General features: G+C 53.3%; 1 protein-coding gene across 1 annotated transcript in view; it reads right to left on the reverse strand.

Annotated features, from left to right (window-relative positions):
• c2cd5 (C2 calcium-dependent domain containing 5) overlaps positions 1 to 22,236 on the reverse strand; it is a gene marked incomplete at its 3' end in the record, with an annotated part of 47,797 nt that extends 25,561 nt beyond the window's left edge. The window contains 10 exon segments of the mRNA NM_001045688.1: positions 447 to 555; positions 654 to 739; positions 4,960 to 5,111; positions 9,169 to 9,367; positions 13,114 to 13,269; positions 14,772 to 14,867; positions 14,958 to 15,129; positions 15,738 to 15,824; positions 18,309 to 18,420; positions 22,225 to 22,236. Coding sequence (NP_001039153.1) covers positions 447 to 555; positions 654 to 739; positions 4,960 to 5,111; positions 9,169 to 9,367; positions 13,114 to 13,269; positions 14,772 to 14,867; positions 14,958 to 15,129; positions 15,738 to 15,824; positions 18,309 to 18,398 — 1,147 coding nt within the window.
• Between the last annotated feature and the right edge of the window lie 438 nt (positions 22,237 to 22,674).

Genomic DNA, 22,674 nt, shown 5'->3' on the forward strand with positions numbered 1-22,674 from the left:
TGGGAGGGGCATAGTGGGAAGGAAGATGAGGAGGGCAGGGCAGATAGGATAAAGGGCGCATAAGGATAAAGTAACCCTATGCTTAAGGCCTATCATTTGTAGCCTAATTCTATGTGGGTTTAGTTGCCCTTTAAACAAACCTTTATGCCGTTATTCCTGGGAATGGCAAACACTGACAAAGGGAGGGTTAGGAGTTCAGTAGGGGGGACCCACAGTGCACATCCCATGCTTGTGTATTTCTGCCATTCGCTGGCACCATGTGGGGTGTAAGAGCCCCCCTAGACTAGTTCTGGTGCCCCCCACCAACGAGCCGCCATGACAACGCGCTGGGCAATGCTCCAGACTTTATTCATTAGACCAATAAACATCAAGGTCCCTGCTCCGAGCAGCACCTGGGGGGGTACAAGGGGGTTACAGATAGATCACAGCAGGGGCAAGAGCCTTACCGGGGTTATGGATCCGGTCCAGGAGTTTAACCGATCGGGCGCTGACCACTCCCCCAACATGGACGAGGAAGGTGGGCGGAAAGGACGTCAGGGTGAAGAAGGGGAATTCCTGCAGGTTGGGGAGACTCAGTCAGTCAGGGGAACCAACACCATCCCTTCCCTGTAGCTGCGCAGTGAGATGTTACTCACACTCATACTCACACTCACCCTCTGCTCCAGTGCCGACTGTGTTTGCTGCCTCAGGAGGGCTTTAAATGCCCCGCCGTCTCTTCCAGCGCTGCCACTCCCCATTCCTAAAGGGCATTACCACAAAACCGCTGTTAGTTACACTCTCCCTCGCCCACTCACACTCACACTCAGGCCAGAAACATGCCAACCCCACAGCCCAGCTACCCATCAATACCAGGGTGCAACAGGAATGCCAGGAGAGTGGCAGAATTAGGCTCCTCCCATCTCTAGTCACTGCTCATAGCAACCCCCGGGGCATATCATTAGCATAATGCTGCCCATGCATGGGGGGGGGGGGAGGTACTGGCCCAACTCCTGCCCCTCCCTAGTGAGACTGGCTGTCAGCACCGACACTTACTCACCGCTTTACTGCTGCCAACTTGGCCAACTGTCTCCATTTTTCTAGACCTTCCAATCTTACTATGGTGTCCTTCTGCCCCCATATCTACACCTGCCCCCATATCTACACCTGCCCCCATATCTACTCCTGCACCCATATCTACACCTGCCCCCATATCTACTTCTGCCCCCATATCTACTCCTGCCCCCATATCTACTCCTGCCCCCATATCTACTCCTGCCCCCATATCTATGCCCTATGTTGATATCTTTCCTTATATTCTCTCTTTCTTCTATTGGTGCCATCCAGCCATCTACATCTTATCCTACTGTCCCCATCTTGCCCTACTGTCCCCATCTTGTCCTACTGTCTCCATCTTGCCCTACTGTCCCCATCTTGCCCTACTGTCCCCATCTTACCCTACTGTCTCCATCTTGCCCTACTGTCCCCATCTTGTCCTACTGTCCCCATCTTGTCCTACTGTCTCCATCTTGCCCTACTGTCTCCATCTTACCCTACTGTCCCCATCTTACCCTACTGTCCCCATCTTGCCCTACTGTCTCCATCTTGCCCTACTGTCTCCATCTTGCCCTACTGTCTCCATCTTGCCCTACTGTCTCCATCTTGCCCTACTGTCTCCATCTTGTCCTACTGTCTCCATCTTGTCCTACTGTCTCCATCTTGCCCTACTGTCCCCATCTTGCCCTACTGTCCCCATCTTGTCCTACTGTCCCCATCTTGTCCTACTGTCTCCATCTTGCCCTACTGTCTCCATCTTGTCCTACTGTCTCCATCTTGTCCTACTGTCCCCATCTTGTCCTACTGTCTCCATCTTGCCCTACTGTCTCCATCTTGCCCTACTGTCTCCATCTTACCCTACTGTCCCCATCTTGTCCTACTGTCCCCATCTTGCCCTACTTTCTCCATCTTGCCCTATTGTCCCCATCTTGTCCTTCTGTCCCCATCTTGTTCTACTGTCTCCAACTTGTCCTACTGTCTCCATCTTGCCCTACTGTCCCCATCTTGCCCTACTGTCCCCATCTTGCCCTACTGTCTCTATCTTGCCCTACTGTCTCCATCTTGCCCTACTGTCCCCATCTTGCCCTACTGTCTCCATCTTGCCCTACTGTCCCCCATCTTGCGGCTCACTGAATCCGCCCGTAGCCGCCGTCGCCCTACAGGGCTTATAATAAATCCTTTTTAAGAACCAAATGTCTCTATTTTGGGGTAAATGAATGAGAAAGCAGAATATAATGCAGTTCTCCATGCAGTGACTGTTACAGTAATTCCTAGATGCAAAATGAATATTATAAGAGAATAAAGTGACGGATCTGTGAGTTGCAGTAGATATTGGGCCCCAGAGAGGGAGAGAATATTCTGGGGTGCCTATAGAGAAGGCCCCCGCTATATACACACACACACAGATATATAGATGTAGCCGCACTGCTGCATACAGCGCCCCCCGGAGGTTAGTGACCCCAGGAAACCAATGCAACCATTTTTAGCTGTGTTTGGATAAGGAAACAGCACGCGTTTAGTACCGGTACCGTCTCAGCCCAAAGTCCCTTCCCTCTATGCTGGGAGGAGTGGGCGGAGCTAATGGGGCAGGCAGACATGCAGACAGACAGCAATACACTGTATCCCATAGAGAAGCAGCACATTCCATTAACGCTGAGAGAAGGGGGGTGTCGGAGCCCCGAAAGTCACACAGTGTTGGAAGAGAAGTGATGAGGGAGGAATGGGGGCCTTGCTATGCCGGTTCCTATATATAAATAAGTAAGGGGGGGGTGCAACTGGATAACCTTATCACAGGAGGATTTAGGGTAGAACACTCCCAGCATGCATGCTTAAAACCGGTGTCATTTACTGCATTGCTGCAAAGCGGCTTCACTACAGAGGCTGCTCAGCCCTAATCAATGGTTTCATTTCCCTGAAAAGCTAGAAATGCTGGATTTTATACAATGTGCCGGCCCTGAGGTGCTGCTGCCCTAGAACAGTAATGGTCTGGGCCTTCATAGTTGCCCCCAGCAGCCCCCCAAAACAAGCAATAGTATTTATTAGCCCAATTCTTTGACAAATACAATAAAGGGGGCAATTATGAGTGAGCCCCCCCATATCTGATTAACGTGCACCCTCGCAGCTCAGACCCAGGCACGGGCAAACTCTGTGCATTAGAGGTTAGGCCTGCGCTAGCGGTTAGGAGAGGGTTAAAGAGACCGTGGCGTGCGCAACAACCCACCAACCAGTGAAGAGAATCCGAGAGAGAGACTGATCCTACCAGCCAATAGCAGCTCGTCACTGAACGAAACGGATTTCCTCAGAACGGGGCTAGCGCGGCTGGAGTTGCTGGGGGAGAAACTGCCCCCCCCGGGCAGCTGACTACTGGGCTGTCTGAGACTTGGGGGGTGGCAAATGAGAGAAGGGGTACTGGGGCAAACGTAAATCCTAGGTGACTTGGGAAGGAGGGCTGATGGGAGGCGGTGGGGCAGGGGGGGCGGCGGTTTCAGGGGTGAAAAGGGGGGGAAAAAAAAAAGGAATAGAAGAAAAGAGACAGAAGTAAACAATAAATAAATGAAGGACAAACAGCAATTAGCCAAGTGTATACAGGTAGATATAGGTATATATATACTACTCGCAGCACACAGGGTAATAGGCACGAGGATGGGAGGAGTCAGCAAAACTGGGTAAAAAGCAGAGATTTCAGGAATAAATAATATTCCCACTGCCTGGGGATTCCCCGGGGTTCTGGTACCACTGGACTCGCCTCTACCCGACTCTCTCTCGCCTCTACCCGACTCTCTCTCGCCTCTACCCGACTCTCTCTCGCCTCTACCCGACTCTCTCTCGCCTCTACCGGACTCTCTCTCGCCTCTACCGGACTCTGTGCTATGGGCCCAAAAGAGCAGTGTTGCTTATATGGGGTAAGGTGGGATATTTCCCAGAATCCCTGGAAGCTTAGGAGGCCATGTGATCAGGGGGTAAGGTGGGATATTTCCCAGAATCCCTGGAAGCTTAGGAGGCCATGTGATTAGGGGGTAAGGTGGGATATTTCCCAGAATCCCTGGAAGCTTAGAAGGCCATGTGATCATGGGGTAAGGTGAGATATTACCCAGAATCCCTGGAAGCTTAGGAGGCCATGTGATTAGGGGGTAAGGTGAGATATTACCCAGAATCCCTGGAAGCTTAGAAGGCCATGTGATCATGGGGTAAGGTGAGATATTACCCAGAATCCCTAGCACCTTAGGAGGCCATGTGATTATGAAGTATGGTGAGATATTACCCAGAATCCCTGGAAGCTTTGGAGGGGGAAAGGTAAGATATTACCCAGAAGCCCTAGCAGCTTAGAAGGCCATGTGATTAGGTGGTATGGTGAGATATTACCCAGAATCCCTGCTTGGTAGGCCATGTGATTATGGGGTATGGTGGGATATTACCCAGAATCCCTGGCTGGGAGGCCAAGACATGAAGGGTAAGGTGGGATATTACCCAGAATCCCTGGCTGGGAGGCCAAGAGATGAAGGGTAAGGTGGGATATTACCCAGAATCCCTGGCTGGGAGGCCAAGAGATGAAGGGTAAGGTGGGATATTACCCAGAATCCCTGGCTGGGATGCCAAGAGATGAAGGGTAAGGTGAGATATTACCCAGAATCCCTGGCTGGGAGGCCAAGAGATGAAGGGTAAGGTGGGATATTACCCAGAATCCCTGGCTGGGAGGCCAAGAGATGAAGGGTAAGGTGGGATATTACCCAGAATCCCTGGCTGGGAGGCCAAGAGATGCAAGGCTAGGTGACCCCTAACTTGACTTGATTCATTTAACCCCGTAATGCTGATAACTCGTTAGGAGCGAAGGCATGGGGGGGGGGCACAGCTAAACCAAAGGGGAAACAAAAGGAGAGTAAAGGGTAAGTAAAGGGGAGAAATGAAAGCACGGTGGATGCGCCTTACCAGTCTTGGGAGTCAAACTCAAATCTGTGTCTGACGAGGAGGACTGTCGGCTGAAGGACTTGGAAGGTGAAAAGGAATAGGTTTGGTTTTTCAGAGGGGTGGAGGGTCCGGATGAATGAGTATTGGGGTTTAGCTCTTCAATGAAGGGAGCCCTGCCAGAAGAAGGGGGAGACAGATTAATAGAGCAGAGCCCCCCAATCCTCAGGCAGGGCGCCCGCCGCATTCACAAACCAACAAAAAAAGGCAAAAAATAAAGGAAAAAAGCGTTAATTTCCCACTGCCGCCATAACGGAACATCCATTTGCCCTAATAAGCGATGTTTCCTTATCCTCTAGTGCAGCAACCCCCAGCCACTCTCATGTTCAACTACAACTCCCAGCATCCCTGGGGAGGGAGCTGCAGTTGCACAAGAGGCTGCGGATCCTGCAGTAGCACCGGGGTGAAACACAGCTAAAAACCAAGCACTTACCTGCCCCCACGTGGCCCTTTCTATTAACCCCTTATTCTGTGCAGTACCCAGCATGCTTAGAGCTGCCCTTAAAGGCACAGTGCATCGATCCCATGATGTAGAGAATGATATTCTGAGACAATTTGCAATTGGTCTTCATTTTTTATTATTTGTCGTTTTTTAATTATTGACGTTTTTGTTCAGCAGCCCTCCAGTTTGGAGTTTCAGCAGCTATCTGGTTGCTAGGGTCCATGTTACCTTAGCAACCATGGAGTAATTTGGATGAGAGACTGGTATATGAATAGGGGAGGGGCTGAATAGAAAGATAAGGAATAAAAAGTAACAATATCAATAAAGCTGAAGCCTCACAGAGCAATAATTTGGTTGCTAGGGTCCAAGTTACCTTAGTAACCAGGAATTGGTTTGGATGAGAGACTGGTATATGAATAGGGGAGGGGCTGAATAGAAAGATAAGGAATAAAAATTAACAATAACAATAAAGCTGAAGCCTCACAGAGCAATAATTTGGTTGCTAGGGGCCAAGTTACCTTAGTAACCAGGAATTGGCTTGGATGAGAGACTGGTATATGAATAGGGGAGGGGCTGAATAGAAAGATAAGGAATAAAAAGTAACAATAAAACTGGAGCCTCACAGAGCAATAGGGTTTGGCTGCCGGGGTCAGTGACCCCCATTTGAAGAAGGCAAATAATTCAAAAATGATAACAAATAAATAATGAAGACCAACTGATAACATAGTAAAGGTTAACGTAAAGGTGAACCCCCCCTTTAATAGAAAGGTCGCCGTGGGGCGGAGAAGCAGAGAGGGTATCGGTGTATGAAGGGTGGGGGGGTCCCAAAGTAAAGAGGGGTATCAGCCTATACTACTATCCCGCCAGGCATGTCAAACTGTGTTCCCGGGGCCACACGTGGCCCTTTGTCACCTAATGGAACCCCATGACCAATTCTGTAACATTCAATAAAAAAAATCCCCCCCCACCAACTTTAACTTGGCCTTTAATTCCTGCTCCAGAGGGAAAGCCTCTTTATCGACCTCACCAGCTAAACGCTCTCAAATTAGGATCAGGGTTAAAGGGGAAGTTCACCTATAAATTAACCTTTATTGTGACGTAGACATTGATATTCTGAGACAGTTTGCTATTGGTCTTCATTTTTTATGCTTTTTTCAGTTATTTCGCTTTTTTTTTTGTTTGGAATTTTAGCGGCTATCTGGTTGCTAGGGACTTCTTTACCTTAGTAACCAGGCAGTAGGTTGAATGAGACACTGGAATATGAATAAGAGAGGGGCTGAGTAAAGAGATAAGTAATATAAGGTAACAATAATAATAATAATGAGATTGTAAGATCACAGGTCAGGAGTGGGGGTCAGTGACCCCCTGAAACCTAAACCTATTGCTCTGTGAGGCTCCAGTTTTATTGTTATTGTTACTTTTTATTCCTTATCTTTCTATTCAGCCCCTCCCCTATTCATATACCAGTCTCTCATCCAAATCAATCCCTGGTTACTAAGGTAACTTGGACCCTAGCAACCAAAACCTATTGCTCTGTGAGGCTCCAGTTTTATTATTATTGTTACTTTTTCTTCCTTATCTTTCTATTCAGTTCCTCTCCTATTCATATAGCAGTCTATCTTTCAAACTGCTGCTTGGTTGCTAAGTTAAGTTGGACCGTAGCAACCAGATAGCTGCTGAAATTCCAAACTGAGGAACAACTTCAAAAACTGCAAATAATAATAAATGAAGACCAATCGCAAATTGTCTCAGAATATTGGTCTCTGCATCGTAATAAAGGTGAACTTCCCCTTTAAGCACCAGCCCTCACTTCCCAACCTGAGAGGCCTAAGAGAGCGCAGAGGCCGGCTTAGACGTTTATAAAACAGACTGAGGCCTTTAGAGCGCTGATGGCCCCTTAGAATAAACTGGGAGCCAATGAGCTGGGAGCCCTTGCTGCAGCCAATGAGCCGGGCCCGTGGGGCGAGTGTGACATGCCTGCGCCGAGCAGTCTCGTACCAGTGTAGATGAGAGTGGGAACAGAGACAGAGAAGTTCTGAGAGAGTCGGGAGCCAGTAGCAGCGTGAATTGGGCTGTTGTGGGTCGAGCGGTATCCGTGGCTTGAAGGCTGCACCGGCGGAGACCTGAGCCAGCGGCGGCGGAGGAGGAAGGAGAGAGAGACAGACAGACAAGAACCTCACACAGGTTAATTCTAGAAGATTTGCCCCGGGGAGGGCAGCTTTGCCCAATGGCATGGGGTATGGGGGGCATGCACAGGTTCTACAGCCTGAGCCCCACCGGGACTGGCCGGTAACCATAGTGACTGTGACCAATATGTGCAATTGTTCTGATTGTACCCCCCCGAATTAGTACAGTTTATAGTAATTAAACCATGGAACAAGGGGGGCGGAAAAAAATTAGTGACAGTAACGAGAGTGTTAGAGAGTGGGAACAGACAGTGCCGCCGGGCGGTGAGTATGTGAGAGTGAGTGTGAGTATGTGGGTATGTGTGTGAGTGTGCGGCAGCTTCATATACAGAGTGGTGTGTAATCAGCACCGGGAAAGGAAAGTGGGTTAGAGAGTCAGAACAGGAGGGGTATCAGGTCCAACTGGGACACTGTGTATTCCCTTATGTCTTCACTGTGACACAAATATATACATGAAATATAAATATCACACCACTGTACCTATTGCACTGGCAGTGACAGAAAGTGCCCCCCCCCCAGATACCCAGGGAACCCACTGTACCTGCCCCAGATACCCAGGGAACCCCCTGTACCTCCCCCAGATACCCAGGGAACCCCCTGTACCTCCCCCAGATATCCTGGGAACCCCCTGTATCTCCCCCAGTTACCCAGGGAACCCACCGTACCTCCCCCAGATACCCAGGGAACCCCCTGTACCTGCCCCAGATACCCAGGGAACCCCCTGTACCTGCCCCAGATACCCAGGGAACCCCCTGTACCTGCCCCAGATACCCAGGGAACCCCCTGTACCTGCCCCAGATACCCAGGGAACCCCCTGTACCTGCCCCAGATACCCAGGGAACCCCCTGTATCTCCCCCAGATACCCAGGGAACCCCCTGTACCTGCCCCAGATACCCAGGGAACCCCCTGTACCTCCCCCAGATACCCAGGGAACCCCCTGTACCTCCCCCAGATACCCAGGAAACCCCCTGTACCTGCCCCAGATACCCAGGGAACCCCCTGTACCTCACCCAGATACCCAGGGAAACTCCTGTACCTCCCCCAGATACCCAGGGAACCCCCTGTACCTCCCCCAGATACCCAGGGAACCCACCATACCTCCCCCAGATACCCAGGGAACCGCCTGTACCCCCCAAGATACCCAGGGAACCCACCATACCTCCCCCCCAGATACCCAGGGAACCCCCTGTACCTCCCCCCCCAGATACCCAGGGAACCCCCTGTACCTCCCCCCCCAGATACCCAGGGAACCCCCTGTACCCCCCCCAGATACCCAGGGAACCCCCTGTACCCCCCCAGATACCCAGGGAACCCACCATACCTCCCCCCCCAGATACCCAGGGAACCCCCTGTACCCCCCAGATACCCAGGGAACCCACCGTACCTCCCCCAGATACCCAGGGAACCCCCTGTACCCCCCCAGATACCCAGGGAACCCCTAGTACCAAGGTGGCACAGAGAGATAAAGTGTTGCCATTAGAGGCGGCAGATAGAGAACATCTCAAACAAACAGTGAGTGGAAGAGAATAGACAATGTTACTTACTCCTTTATTTCTTTACAGGGAGAATTACAGGAAGGAGCAAACGGGGCCGGGTTACTCAGTTTATCCAGGGTACAGGCAGTGCCGATGGCTCTCACAACCAGGCCCGACTCCCCTTCCAGGTCAAAGCACTGCAGGTACCCGACCACTGCGTTCCCCCGCATCTCCAGCACCTTCAGCCCGATCTTCCTCTGCAGCTCCCCTGCGCTCACATAGAAACAGAACACTCAGTAATAGCCCCTAGCAACCAGGTCTGTTTGTAATATTAATCTAAATATAAATATTCCTAACAAACCAAAAAGGGAGGATGGGGGGGAGTAAGGCCAAACAGTTGGGGGGGGGAATAGAAAAGGAAAGGAGAGGGGATGAGAGACAGAAGGAGAGAGGGGAAGGGAAAGGGGGTTCGGGGAGTAGAGAGACAAATGGGGGGACAGGGGAAATATAGAAGGGGGGAGAAGAGGGAGGATGGGGGGAGTAAGGCCAAACAGTTGGGGGGGGGGGAATAGAAAAGGAAAGGAGAGGGGATGAGAGACAGAAGGAGAGAGGGGAAGGGGGTTCGGGGAGTAGAGAGACAAATGGGGGGAGAGGGGAAATATAGAAGGGGGGAGAAGAGGGAGGATGGGGGGGAGTAAGGCCAAACAGTTGGGGGGGGAATAGAAAAGGAAAGGAGAGGGGATGAGAGACAGAAGGAGAGAGGGGAAGGGAAAGGGGGTTCGGGGAGTAGAGAGACAAATGGGGGGAGAGGGGAAATATAGAAGGGGGGAGAAGAGGGAGGATGGGGGGGAGTAAGGCCAAACAGTTGGGGGGGGGATAGAAAAGGAAAGGGGAGGGGATGAGAGACAGAAGGAGAGAGGGGAAGGGAAAGGGGGTTCGGGGAGTAGAGAGACAAATGGGGGAGAGGGGAAATATAGAAGGGGGAGAAGAGGGAGGATGGGGGGGAGTAAGGCCAAACAGTTGGGGGGGGAATAGAAAAGGAAAGGAGAGGGGATGAGAGACAGAAGGAGAGAGGGGAAGGGGGTTCGGGGAGTAGAGAGACAAATGGGGGGAGAGGGGAAATATAGAAGGGGGGAGAAGAGGGAGGATGGGGGGGGAGTAAGGCCAAACAGTTGGGGGGGGGGGGAATAGAAAAGGAAAGGAGAGGGGAGGAGGCAAAGGGAGAGAGTGGGGGTCAGGGAGAGAATAATTGGGTTCAGAAGGGGAATGAGGAGAGGATGAAAGCAGTTTGTGGGGTTCCTGGCAGGGCCCAACCCAATCAGATATAATTAAATGGTGGAACTAAGAGGCCCCATAACTGGACACTGTAACAAGACTTGGTTTGCTGAGGGTCATGTGATTGGAATGGGTCACAGTGAGACCAATGAGCCTCCCCCACTCTCCGTTGGGGCCTGGATATATAGAATGAGGCTGTGGTTCTGATCCAATCCCATAGTGACCCACAATACCCCCTGGCAAACCTTCAGCCCAAATCAACCCACTCATCAGATTCCTCTAAGGAAAGATAAGGCGGAGCCAGCAAGTCCATAAACTGAGATACAGACTTATCAGATCTAAGATAGAAGGGCCCCGCCCTCTCTGTTAACTCATTGCACGCTGGGTTCCACACCTGCATTACTTATTGCCCGGGGCTAAAGGGCAAGTAAATGTTAATAAAGACCATTTGCCGGACATGCTGGTAAGCGTAGTACAAGCGCACATGCACACTGCATGAGTGCCGGGCATGCTGGGAAACGTAGTACAAGCGCACATGCACACTGCATGAGTGCCGGGCATGCTGGGAAGCATAGTACAAGCGCACATGCACACTGCATGAGTGCCGGGCATGCTGGGAAGCATAGTACAAGCGCACATGCACACTGCATGAGTGCCGGGCATGCTGGGAAGCATAGTACAAGCGCACATGCACACTGCATGAGTGCCGGGCATGCTGGGAAGCATAGTACAAGCGCACATGCACACTGCATGAGTGCCGGGCATGCTGGGAAGCATAGTACAAGCGCACATGCACACTGCATGAGTGCCGGGCATGCTGGGAAGCGTAGTACAAGCGCACATGCACACTGCATGAGTGCCGGGCATGCTGGGAAGCGTAGTACAAGCGCACATGCACACTGCATGAGTGCCAGGCATGCTGGGAAGCGTAGTACAAGCGCACATGCACACTGCATGAGTGCCGGGCATGCTGAGAAGCGTAGTACAAGCGCACATGCACACTGCATGAGTGCCGGGCATGCTGGGAAGTGTAGTACAAGCGCACATGCTCACTGCATGAGTGCCGGGCATGCTGGGAAGCGTAGTACAAGCGCACATGCACACTGCATGAGTGCCGGGCATGCTGGGAAGCGTAGTACAAGCGCACATGCACACTGCATGAGTGCCGGGCATGCTGGGAAGCATAGTACAAGCGCACATGCACACTGCATGAGTGCCGGGCATGCTGGGAAGCGTAGTACAAGCGCACATGCACACTGCATGAGTGCCAGGCATGCTGGGAAGTGTAGTACAAGCGCACATGCTCACTGCATGAGTGCCGGGCATGCTGGGAAACGTAGTACAAGCGCACATGCACACTGCATGAGTGCCGGGCATGCTGGTAAGTGTAGTACAAGTGCACGTGCACACTGCATGAGTGCCGGGCATGCTGGGAAGCGTAGTACAAGCGCATGTGCTGACTGCATGAGTGCCGGGCATGCTGGGAAGTGTAGTACAAGCGCACGGGCACACTGCATGAGTGCCGGGCATGCTGGGAAGCGTAGTACAAGCGCACGTGCTGACTGCATGAGTGCCGGGCATGCTGGGAAGTGTAGTACAAGCGCACAGGCACACTGCATGAGTGCCGGGCATGCTGGGAAACGTAGTACAAGCGCACGTGCTGACTGCATGGACCAGGGAGCTGGATCAGCAGATGCCGGCGCCGCAGCCACAGAGCCAAGTCACGGAGCGACCTTTGCTTTCCCAAAACAATACCTGCTGGGCCGTGTCCAACGTGTGACACAAACGCCAACGGACTTCGGTCACATCAGCATACGGGGTTAAAGGTTGTCTTGGGGCCTGGTGCGGCCCGCGCACATTCATAGGGGACTCACTGGGCCAGGGAGTCTGTGATTTAAGCAGTGGGCGGGGCTAGAACACTTATGACACCTTACAAGGGGAGGGGCAAGGAGTCTGCGACTCAAGCAGTGGGTGGGGCTAGGACACTAATGAGGGAGGAGAAAGGAGTCTATGCCTCAAGCAGTGGGTAGGATTGGAACGCTCTAATGACAGATTATAGGAGTGGGGCAGGGAGTCTGTGACTCAAGCGGTGGGATGGCAGCTTACAGGGGGCAGGGAGTCTGTGAGCCAAGCAGTGGGTGGGGCTAGAACTAATGGCAGCTTACAGGGGGCAGGGAGTCCGTGAGCCAAGCAGTGGGTGGGGCTAGAACTAATGGCAGCTTACAGGGGATGGGGAGCCTGTGAGCCAAGCAGTGGGTGGAGCTACAACACCGATAGCAGCTTACAGGGGGCGGGGAGCCTGTGAGCCAAGCAGTGGGTGGGGCTGGAACACTGATGGCTGCTTACAGGGGGAGGGGCAGGAAGCCTGTGAGCCAAGCAGTGGGTGGGGCTGGAACCCTGATGGCTGGTTACAGGGGGAGGGGCAGGGAGTCTGTGAGCCAAGCAGTGGGTGGGGTTGGAACCCTGATGGCAGCTTACAGGGGGAAGGGCAGGGAGTCTGTGAGCCAAGCAGTGGGTGGGGCTGGAACCCTGATGGCAGCTTACAGGAGGAGGGGCAGGGAGTCTGTGAGCCAGTGGGTGGGGCTAAAACCCTGATGGCAGCTTATAAGGGTGGGGCTGGGAGTCTGTGAACCAAGCAGTGGGTGGGGCAGCTTACAGGGGGAGGGGCAGTCTGTGACAGTGGGCACAGTAGAACATACCTAGAGTGTAAGGTTGGTTGCAATACACAACGCTCCATACCTGACATTAATGAAATAAGCCGCTGTCTTGCTTCATTGGACGCTCTGGGGGTCCGTATCCGATCGATCCACTGGTACTCGGGATCCTCGTTCACCACCAGTTCCTCCACAAACCCATGAATGACGACGGCCCGGTACGATTTGGGGATCGACGTAGCTATGGGAACACTTAGAATGAGACGTTGCACCCCCAAACGTACAACCTGACTCACTCCTCCAATCAGAGCTCAGGAAGGGACAAAGGCTCTGTGGCGCTCTTATACAGACACCATAGCGCTACAGCATGGGCAGGGTTAATGGCATTTCTAAAGCCCCTACTGTGCATTTTATTAGTTCCCCATCAGCTTTTATCTTGCTGAGCGTTTCCCTATTCCCCAAACTGCATACGTGGCTGTAGCCTCAGTACCCAAACCCTGCATTGCCCGACTGCCCAACTGCCCTACATACAGAAACTGGGTCAGTCCAACTCCCTCCCATATGTATAAATACAAATATACAGAGAAGGAATGTTCTGGGCACACAATAAGCTGTACCCCCATACTGTACTGTCTAAGGGAAACACTATGGCACCCCCTACCCATATGTATAAATACAAATATACAGAGAGGGAATGTTCTGGGCACACAATAAGCTGTACCCCCATACTGTACTGTCTAAGGGAAACACTATGGCACCCCCTACCCATATGTATAAATACAAATATACAGAGAGGGAATGTTCTGGGCACACAATAAGCTGTACCCCCATACTGTACTGTCTAAGGGAAACACTATGGCACCTCCTACCCATATGTATAAATACAAATATACAGAGAAGGAATGTTCTGGGCACACAATAAGCTGTACCCCCATACTGTACTGTCTAAGGGAAACACTATGGCACCCCCTACCCATATATATAAATACAAATATACAGAGAGGGAATGTTCTGGGCACACAATAAGCTGTACACCCATACAGTACTGTCTAAAGGAAACACTATGGCACCCCCTACCCATATGTATAAATACAAATATACAGAGAGGGAATGTTCTGGGCACAATAAGCTCCACCCCCATACTGTACTGTCTAAGGGAAACACTATGGCACCCCCTACCCATATGTATAAATACAAATATACAGAGAGGGAATGTTCTGGGCACACAATAAGCTGTACCCCCATACTGTACTGTCTAAGGGAAACACTATGGCACCTCCTACCCATATGTATAAATACAAATATACAGAGAAGGAATGTTCTGGGCACACAATAAGCTGTACCCCCATACTGTACTGTCTAAGGGAAACACTATGGCACCCCCTACCCATATATATAAATACAAATATACAGAGAGGGAATGTTCTGGGCACACAATAAGCTGTACACCCATACAGTACTGTCTAAAGGAAACACTATGGCACCTCCTACCCATATGTATAAATACAAATATACAGAGAAGGAATGTTCTGGGCACACAATAAGCTGTACCCCCATACTGTACTGTCTAAGGGAAACACTATGGCACCCCCTACCCATATGTATAAATACAAATATACAGAGAAGGAATGTTCTGGGCACACAATAAGCCCAGCACATACTTTCCCAATGTACATAGGCAGCTAGAAGTGTAAATGCTGTGGCTGTGGCAGTTAGTGGGTAAATATTTAACGTGACACTTACTGCAGAAGAATTTAACCCCGCAAGAAGATTGTCTGAAGCGATTCAAGTCATTGAAGAGATCCACTTTCACTAGGACACTGATCTCCCCTCGGATTCCTGGGTACAAGAAGGACAAATTGAAGTTTAGGGGCGGGACAAGGCTTCAGCGCCCTTATTAAACATGGCTGCCAATCCAAGCATTTGTACCATGTATTGTATCATAGATGGGAAACCAGCCGGATATGACCGTCGCTGCTTCCGTATACAGCAACGGGTCGATGTCGATGTAGACTTTGCCGATGGCGTCGTTGGCACTGTACGTGTCGTGGTCGAGGACCGTGATCTGCAGGGGCTCATCCTGAAGGTCCTCGTCGTCCACCTACGGAGAACGCACAGACTGAGCCCAACCAATAACAAGGCTTGCCATTGGTTCATAGAATGAGCCCCAGCTGGTTACCATTGTGCAAACATAGAGGCTCTCTGAAGAATACAATGGTGTAGTAGGGAGCTGGGCTGGGGGTCAGATGTCACTTATGGGCCTTGGGAAAATGACAGAATCAAAATAACGAAAATAACAAACGTGACTTCCCCTTTGGGTTAAAAATCCGCAGTTGCGCAACTTTCAGCTCGAAAGGAAACCACGAGCCTGAAGTGAATGACTGCGGAACCGCAACTCCCGGTCTCGACTCGACGTGAGCTTAAAGGGGCGGGTTACCTTTAAGTGGGGTGTATTTAGGTTCTGTGCTGCCCCCCGTCCCCCAAAACCTGCCCCTTAGCGTGTCTTATTATAAATACCCCCTGCCTTTAGTGTTGTAAAATGCCCAATTCTAAGCAACTTTTCAATTGGTCTTGATTATTTATCTTTTATACTTTTTCTGCTTCTTCTGCCTCTTTGCAGCTTTCAAACGGGGGTCAGTGACCCCGACGACCGGTAACTAAGGCTCTGTGGGGACAGACAGGGCAGGGTTGGTAAATAAGGCCCATTACCTCGAATTTGAACCACTCGGAGTTCCACTGTGGGTTCAGGGATTTGTGGTAGACGTCAGTTTTGAACGTAGTGTTGCCGAATTTCACCTGGAAACAAAGAGGAAAGAGGTACAGAAAACTACACGTCAGAACTGGGGGGGTCCATGTCAGAACTGGGGTGCCCAAGGACCCACCCTTGTGCACCAATAAGGACCCACCCTTGTGCACCAATAAGGACCCACCCTTGTGCACCGATAAGAACCCACGCACCCTTGTGCACCGATAAGGACCCACCCTTGTGCACTGATAAGGACCCACCCACCCTTGTGTACCAATAAGGACCCACCCTTGTGCACTGATAAGGACCCACCCACCCTTGTGTACCAATAAGGACCCACCCTTGTGTACCAATAAGGACCCACCCTTGTGCACCAATAAGGACCCACCCTTGTGCACCAATAAGGACCCACCCTTGTGCACCAATAAGGACCCACCCTTGTGCACCAATAAGGACCCACCCACCCTTGTGCACCGATAAGGACCCACCCACCCTTGTGCACCGATAAGGACCCACCCACCCTTGTGCACCGATAAGGACCCACCCTTGTGCACCGATAAGGACCCACCCTTGTGCACCGATAAGGACCCACCCACCCTTGTGCACCGATAAGGACCCACCCACCCTTGAGCACCGATAAGGACCCACCCACCCTTGAGCACCAATAAGGACCCACCCTTGTGTACCAATAAGGACCCACCCACCCTTGTGCACTGATAAGGAGCAACCCTTGTGCACCGATAAGGACCTGCCCTTTTGCCCCAATAAGGACCCACCCTTTGCACCAATTTCGCGGTTACCAGCTCTGGCGCTGCCCATTATTCCGGGCGGATCCGGGCGGCTTAGATTAGCGGCGTGACGCCTGCGCTTCTCAGTTTGGCACAAATTCTCCGTAGGATTAAGCTCGGCACGATGCCACCCTGACCCCCTGGCACGGGGAGGGGGGGGATTTATTTCTAATATAAAATCAGGGTCACCATATAAATGTAACGCGGGGGCTTCGCTGCTCTGGGAACGACTAATATCCCATAGGAACGTTACGGGATGGGCCGAGGGGCTTAATACCTTCACTTGCTGTGCCGCCAAATTAGAATATTGGGAATTTAATAAATGGGGGGGGGGGGGGGGGGAGGGGTTACCAATACCCTGTGACTCTATTATAGAACATTCCCCCGGCTGATAAAGTGCAATAAATTCCCCGGCAAGTCCCCACTCGCCTAATTCTAAGCTGCTGAATGGTTTTAATTCCCTAAAGCTACCCCCCGCCCTCGCCAGGTATAAACTCCCCCCCTTCTGCATCAAATTACATGTTCCCCCCCCCAACACACTAGTGTGGTTATCTGGCTTGTGGGCCCCTCCAGCAGGCCCGGACTGGGAGTCAGAATAGGCCCTGGCATTCCCAGTACCCAGGGGCCCAAATATCCCCCCCCAGCCCAATAAATAGTGACTGTCTGTGGCACCTTACAGCCCCCCTGGCATTCCCAGTACCCAGAGGCACAAATAGCCCCCCCAGCCCAATAAATAGTGACTGTCTGTGGCACCTTACAGCCCCCCTGGCATTCCCAGTACCCAGAGGTACAAACAGCCCCCCCCAGCCCAATAAATAGTGACTGTCTGTGGCACCTTACAGCCCCCCCGGCATTCCCAGTACCCAGAGGGACAAATAGCCCCCCCCAGCCCAATAAATAGTGACTGTCTGTGGCACCTTACAGCCCCCCTGGCATTCCCAGTACCCAGAGGCACAAATAGCCCCCCCCCCCAGCCCAATAAATAGTGACTGTCTGTGGCACCTTACAGCCCCCCTGGCATTCCCAGTACCCAGAGGCACAAACAGCCCCCCCCCAGCCCAATAAATAGTGACTGTCTGTGGCACCTTACAGCCCCCCTGGCATTCCCAGTACCCAGAGGCACAAACAGCCCCCCCCCCCAGCCCAATAAATAGTGACTGTCTGTGGCACCTTACAGCCCCCTGGCATTCCCAGTACCCAGAGGCACAAACAGCCCCCCCCCAGCCCAATAAATAGTGACTATCTGTGGCACCTTACAGCCCCCCTGGCATTCCCAGTACCCAGAGGCACAAACAGCCCCCCCAGCCCAATAAATAGTGACTGTCTGTGGCACCTTACAGCCCCCCTGGCATTCCCAGTACCCAGAGGCACAAACAGCCCCCCCCAGCCCAATAAATAGTGACTGTCTGTGGCACCTTACAGCCCCCCCTGCCCGTACGCGGACATTTCAGTTGCTGAATTTGGGCCCTTCAGACCAATTTGGCAGCTAATCTGCCCGTGTAAGGGCCCCCCCGATGGGCCTACCAGACTGGTACCTGGCCCAAAATTGCCTAGCAGCCTATTGGGCAGGTCTGATTTTCCCACTGGATTATTTAGCCCTAGTCGAATCAAATTAGCCCCACATCGCCCCACCACAGATATGGCCACCTTAACTGTATAATTCCATCCAATTAGTGTCCAGCTCACCGGCAACCCCGCCCACTGCGCGAGTGGGAGACACGCCCCCAACCCAAAAATCCCCCTCACCTCCACGAAGGCGTCTGTCAGATCGCTGGCTCTGTCCATCACCGGTAAGTGGCGCCCGGCCACGATTTTAACTTTTAGCTTCCCGGGCATCGTGAGGGACCCCCGACTGCTCCTTAGTAAGGAGAAAGTAACATGTTTACTTGGGCACGTGTGTGAGGGGAGCCATACATGTATGTGAGTGGGGGGGGACTCTCGGAATGAGACCGCCGGACAGACGCACACATTAGGCAGGTTGGAGAAAGGGACGGGCGCCTGTGTGGCAAGTGGGGTGACTCAGGGTCACAGGGGCAAATAAGTTCATCCAGGAAGTGGCATTTGGACTGAGGAAGGAATATTTGCCCTTTGAAATCAAGTTCATAGAGCATTTGGCCGCCCTAGGGGTAAATTAGCAGCAAGCGGGATAATCTGGGGCAAAGTTGTACCATTCCCACCCCCTCCAAGTGTTATAAGGCAGTAACATGTTTAACCAGCACGGGGGGGGGGGTAACGCCTCGCCACTCACGGGCACTTTAATATTTTGTAAACATCACAAACTACTTTTACTGGCGGGCAAATTTATTCAGGGCCCAAGCTCCACCTATAGGGTAGCCACACCCCCCTGAGGGTCAGTATTCATTGGTGCCAAGGCACCGGGGGGGGGGGGGGCAATAACAGGGGGAATATGGTTTGTACTGGAAAGTTTTTCAATGGCCATAATGTGCCCCAGCCACTCCCCAAATTCTGCCCACAATGCAGTTGTACCCTGCACCCTATCTCCCCCTACTCTAAATGGTGGCCCTGACTAGGTGAATGATCTTATATATAACTCCTCCTCCTGGAAGCCAAGGGGGTGGGGCTAAGGCGGGGAGGGCATCAGAAAACTGCGCTGCACTGGTTGGTACCAGATTTCAGTATCACAAAGGGCAGAATGAATCTTTGGCACAGACCCTGCTTATTAGGGAGCAGTAATTCTGTGCATCGTTGGCACTTTCTGGGCATCACTGGTACCAGTATCAGCAAAGTTCTACTGGTTATTACTGGAACAGCCTGGGTACAGCTGGATCCTCCTAGGCATCACTAGCAACCCCTGGGTACAGCTGGCACCTCCTGGGCATCACTAGCAACCCCCTGGTACAGCTGGCACCTCCTAGGCATCACTAGCAACCCCTTGGTACAGCTGGCACCTCCTGGGCATCACTAGCAACCCCTGGGTACAGCTGGATCCTCCTAGGCATCACTAGCAACCCCTTGGTACAGCAGCTGGCACCTCCTGGGCATCACTAGCAACCCCTGGGTACAGCTGGCACCTCCTGGGCATCACTAGCAACCCCTGAGTACAGCTGGATCCTCCTGGGCATCACTGGCAACCCCTGGGTACAGCTGGCACCTCCTGGGCATCACTGGCAACCCCTGGGTACAGCTGGCACCTCCTGGGCATCACTAGCAACCCCTGGGTACAGCTGGATCCTCCTGGGCATCACTAGCAACCCCTGGGTACAGCTGGCACCTCCTGGGTATCACTAGCAACCCCTGGGTACAGCTGGATCCTCCTGGGCATCACTGGCAACCCCTGGGTACAGCTGGTACCTCCTGGGTATCACTGGCAACCCCTGGGTACAGCTGGTACCTCCTGGGTATCACTAGCAACCCCTTGGTACAGCTGGCACCTCCTGGGCATCACTAGCAACCCCTGGGTACAGCTGGCACCTCCTGGGCATCACTAGCAACCCCCTGGTACAGCTGGCACCTCCTAGGCATCACTAGCAACCCCCGGGTACAGCTGGCACCTCCTGGGCATCACTGGCAACCCCTGGGTACAGCTGGCACCTCCTGGGCATCACTAGCAACCCCTGGATACAGCTGGCACCTCCTGGGCATCACTAGCAACCCCTGGGTACAGCTGGCACCTCCTGGGCATCAATAGCAACCCCTGGGTACAGCTGGCACCTCCTGGGTATCACTAGCAACCCCTGGGTACAGCTGGCACCTCCTGGGCATCACTGGCAACCCCTGGGTACAGCTGGCACCTCCTGGGCATCACTAGCAACCCCTGGGTACGGCTGGCACCTCCTGGGCATCACTGGCAACACCTGGGTACAGCTGGCACCTCCTGGGTATCACTGGCAACCCCTGGGTACAGCTGGCACCTCCTGGGCATCACTAGCAACCCCTGGGTACAGCTGGATCCTCCTAGGCATCACTAGCAACCCCTGGGTACAGCTGGCACCTCCTGGGCATCACTGGCAACCCCTGGGTACAGCTGGCACCTCCTGGGCATCACTGGCAACCCCTGGGTACAGCTGGCACCTCCTGGGCATCACTAGCAACCCCTGGGTACAGCTGGCACCTCCTGGGCATCACTGGCAACCCCTGGGTACAGCTGGCACCTCCTGGGTATCACTAGCAACCCCTGGGTACAGCTGGCACCTCCTGGGCATCACTGGCAACCCCTGGGTACAGCTGGCACCTCCTGGGTATCACTGGCAACCCCTGGGTACAGCTGGCACCTCCTGGGCATCACTAGCAACCCCTGGGTACAGCTGGCACCTCCTGGGCATCACTAGCAACCCCCTGGTACAGCTGGCACCTCCTAGGCATCACTAGCAACCCCGGGTACAGCTGGCACCTCCTGGGCATCACTGGCAACCCCTGGGTACAGCTGGCACCTCCTGGGCATCACTAGCAACCCCTGGATACAGCTGGCACCTCCTGGGCATCACTAGCAACCCCTGGGTACAGCTGGCACCTCCTGGGCATCAATAGCAACCCCTGGGTACAGCTGGCACCTCCTGGGTATCACTAGCAACCCCTGGGTACAGCTGGCACCTCCTGGGCATCACTGGCAACCCCTGGGTACAGCTGGCACCTCCTGGGCATCACTAGCAACCCCTGGGTACGGCTGGCACCTCCTGGGCATCACTGGCAACACCTGGGTACAGCTGGCACCTCCTGGGTATCACTGGCAACCCCTGGGTACAGCTGGCACCTCCTGGGCATCACTAGCAACCCCTGGGTACAGCTGGATCCTCCTAGGCATCACTAGCAACCCCTGGGTACAGCTGGCACCTCCTGGGCATCACTGGCAACCCCTGGGTACAGCTGGCACCTCCTGGGCATCACTGGCAACCCCTGGGTACAGCTGGCACCTCCTGGGCATCACTAGCAACCCCTGGGTACAGCTGGCACCTCCTGGGCATCACTGGCAACCCCTGGGTACAGCTGGCACCTCCTGGGTATCACTAGCAACCCCTGGGTACAGCTGGCACCTCCTGGGCATCACTGGCAACCCCTGGGTACAGCTGGCACCTCCTGGGTATCACTGGCAACCCCTGGGTACAGCTGGCACCTCCTGGGCATCACTAGCAACCCCTGGGTACAGCTGGCACCTCCTGGGCATCACTGGCAACCCCTGGGTACAGCTGGCACCTCCTGGGCATCACTAGCAACCCCTGGGTACAGCTGGCACCTCCTGGGCATCACTGGCAACCCCTGGGTACAGCTGGCACCTCCTGGGCATCACTAGCAACCCCTGGGTACAGCTGGCACCTCCTGGGCATCACTGGCAACCCCTGGGTACAGCTGGCACCTCCTAGTAACCATGGGAATAGGAACACCCCCTGGGTATGACCCTAGCAACCCCTGGGCACAGCTGGCACCTCCTAGTAACCATGGGAATAGGAACACCCCCTGGGTATGACCCTAGCAACCCCTGGGCACAGCTGGCACCTCCTAGTAACCATGGGAATAGGAACACCCCCTGGGTATCACTGACACTGGCTCCAATTGGCCCGGCAGGCAGAGCCCTGGCACCTCCCGGGTACAGCTGGCACTGCCAGTACAGACTGTGCCCATGGGTTCCCCGGTACCACACTGGCCGCTCAGTACAGGTCCCGTTTCCTCACCCCCCTCCGCCCGTCATCCCCCCACAAATCCTCACCCTCACATGTCCCCCGGTTCCCCCCTCGTCCGCCTTTCGCGCAGGCACTTCCGCTTCCGCCCCTGTCACATAACCTAGCCCATAAGTACGGAGAGCCGGAGGGGCCGAGAGAGAGAGAAAAGCGGCGCGGAAAGCTGCGAGCAATAGGGGCCCCTATACACTGGGGTCAGAGTCACTCACATGGAACAACCAATCACCGGCCGAGTTTCCCTGAGGCAGAGTAATGAGAGGAAAGCTCTGATTGGCTGCTTTGGGTCTCTCTTCCTGGTTACGCTGTATTCCCCCTGGCCCTGAGGGGGCCGCCCTAAGAGCGCTAAAAGGGGCAAATGCCGCTGTCAGAAACTTTGGGGGGGTCTTACACCTTATTCATTTGGGGTGATATTCTGACACAATTTGCAATTGGTCTTCACTTTTTACCATTTGTAGTTTTTTTCGTTATTTCATTTGCAG

Source organism: Xenopus tropicalis, chromosome 3 (assembly GCF_000004195.4).
Source record: "Xenopus tropicalis strain Nigerian chromosome 3, UCB_Xtro_10.0, whole genome shotgun sequence".
Taxonomy (NCBI): domain Eukaryota; kingdom Metazoa; phylum Chordata; class Amphibia; order Anura; family Pipidae; genus Xenopus; species Xenopus tropicalis.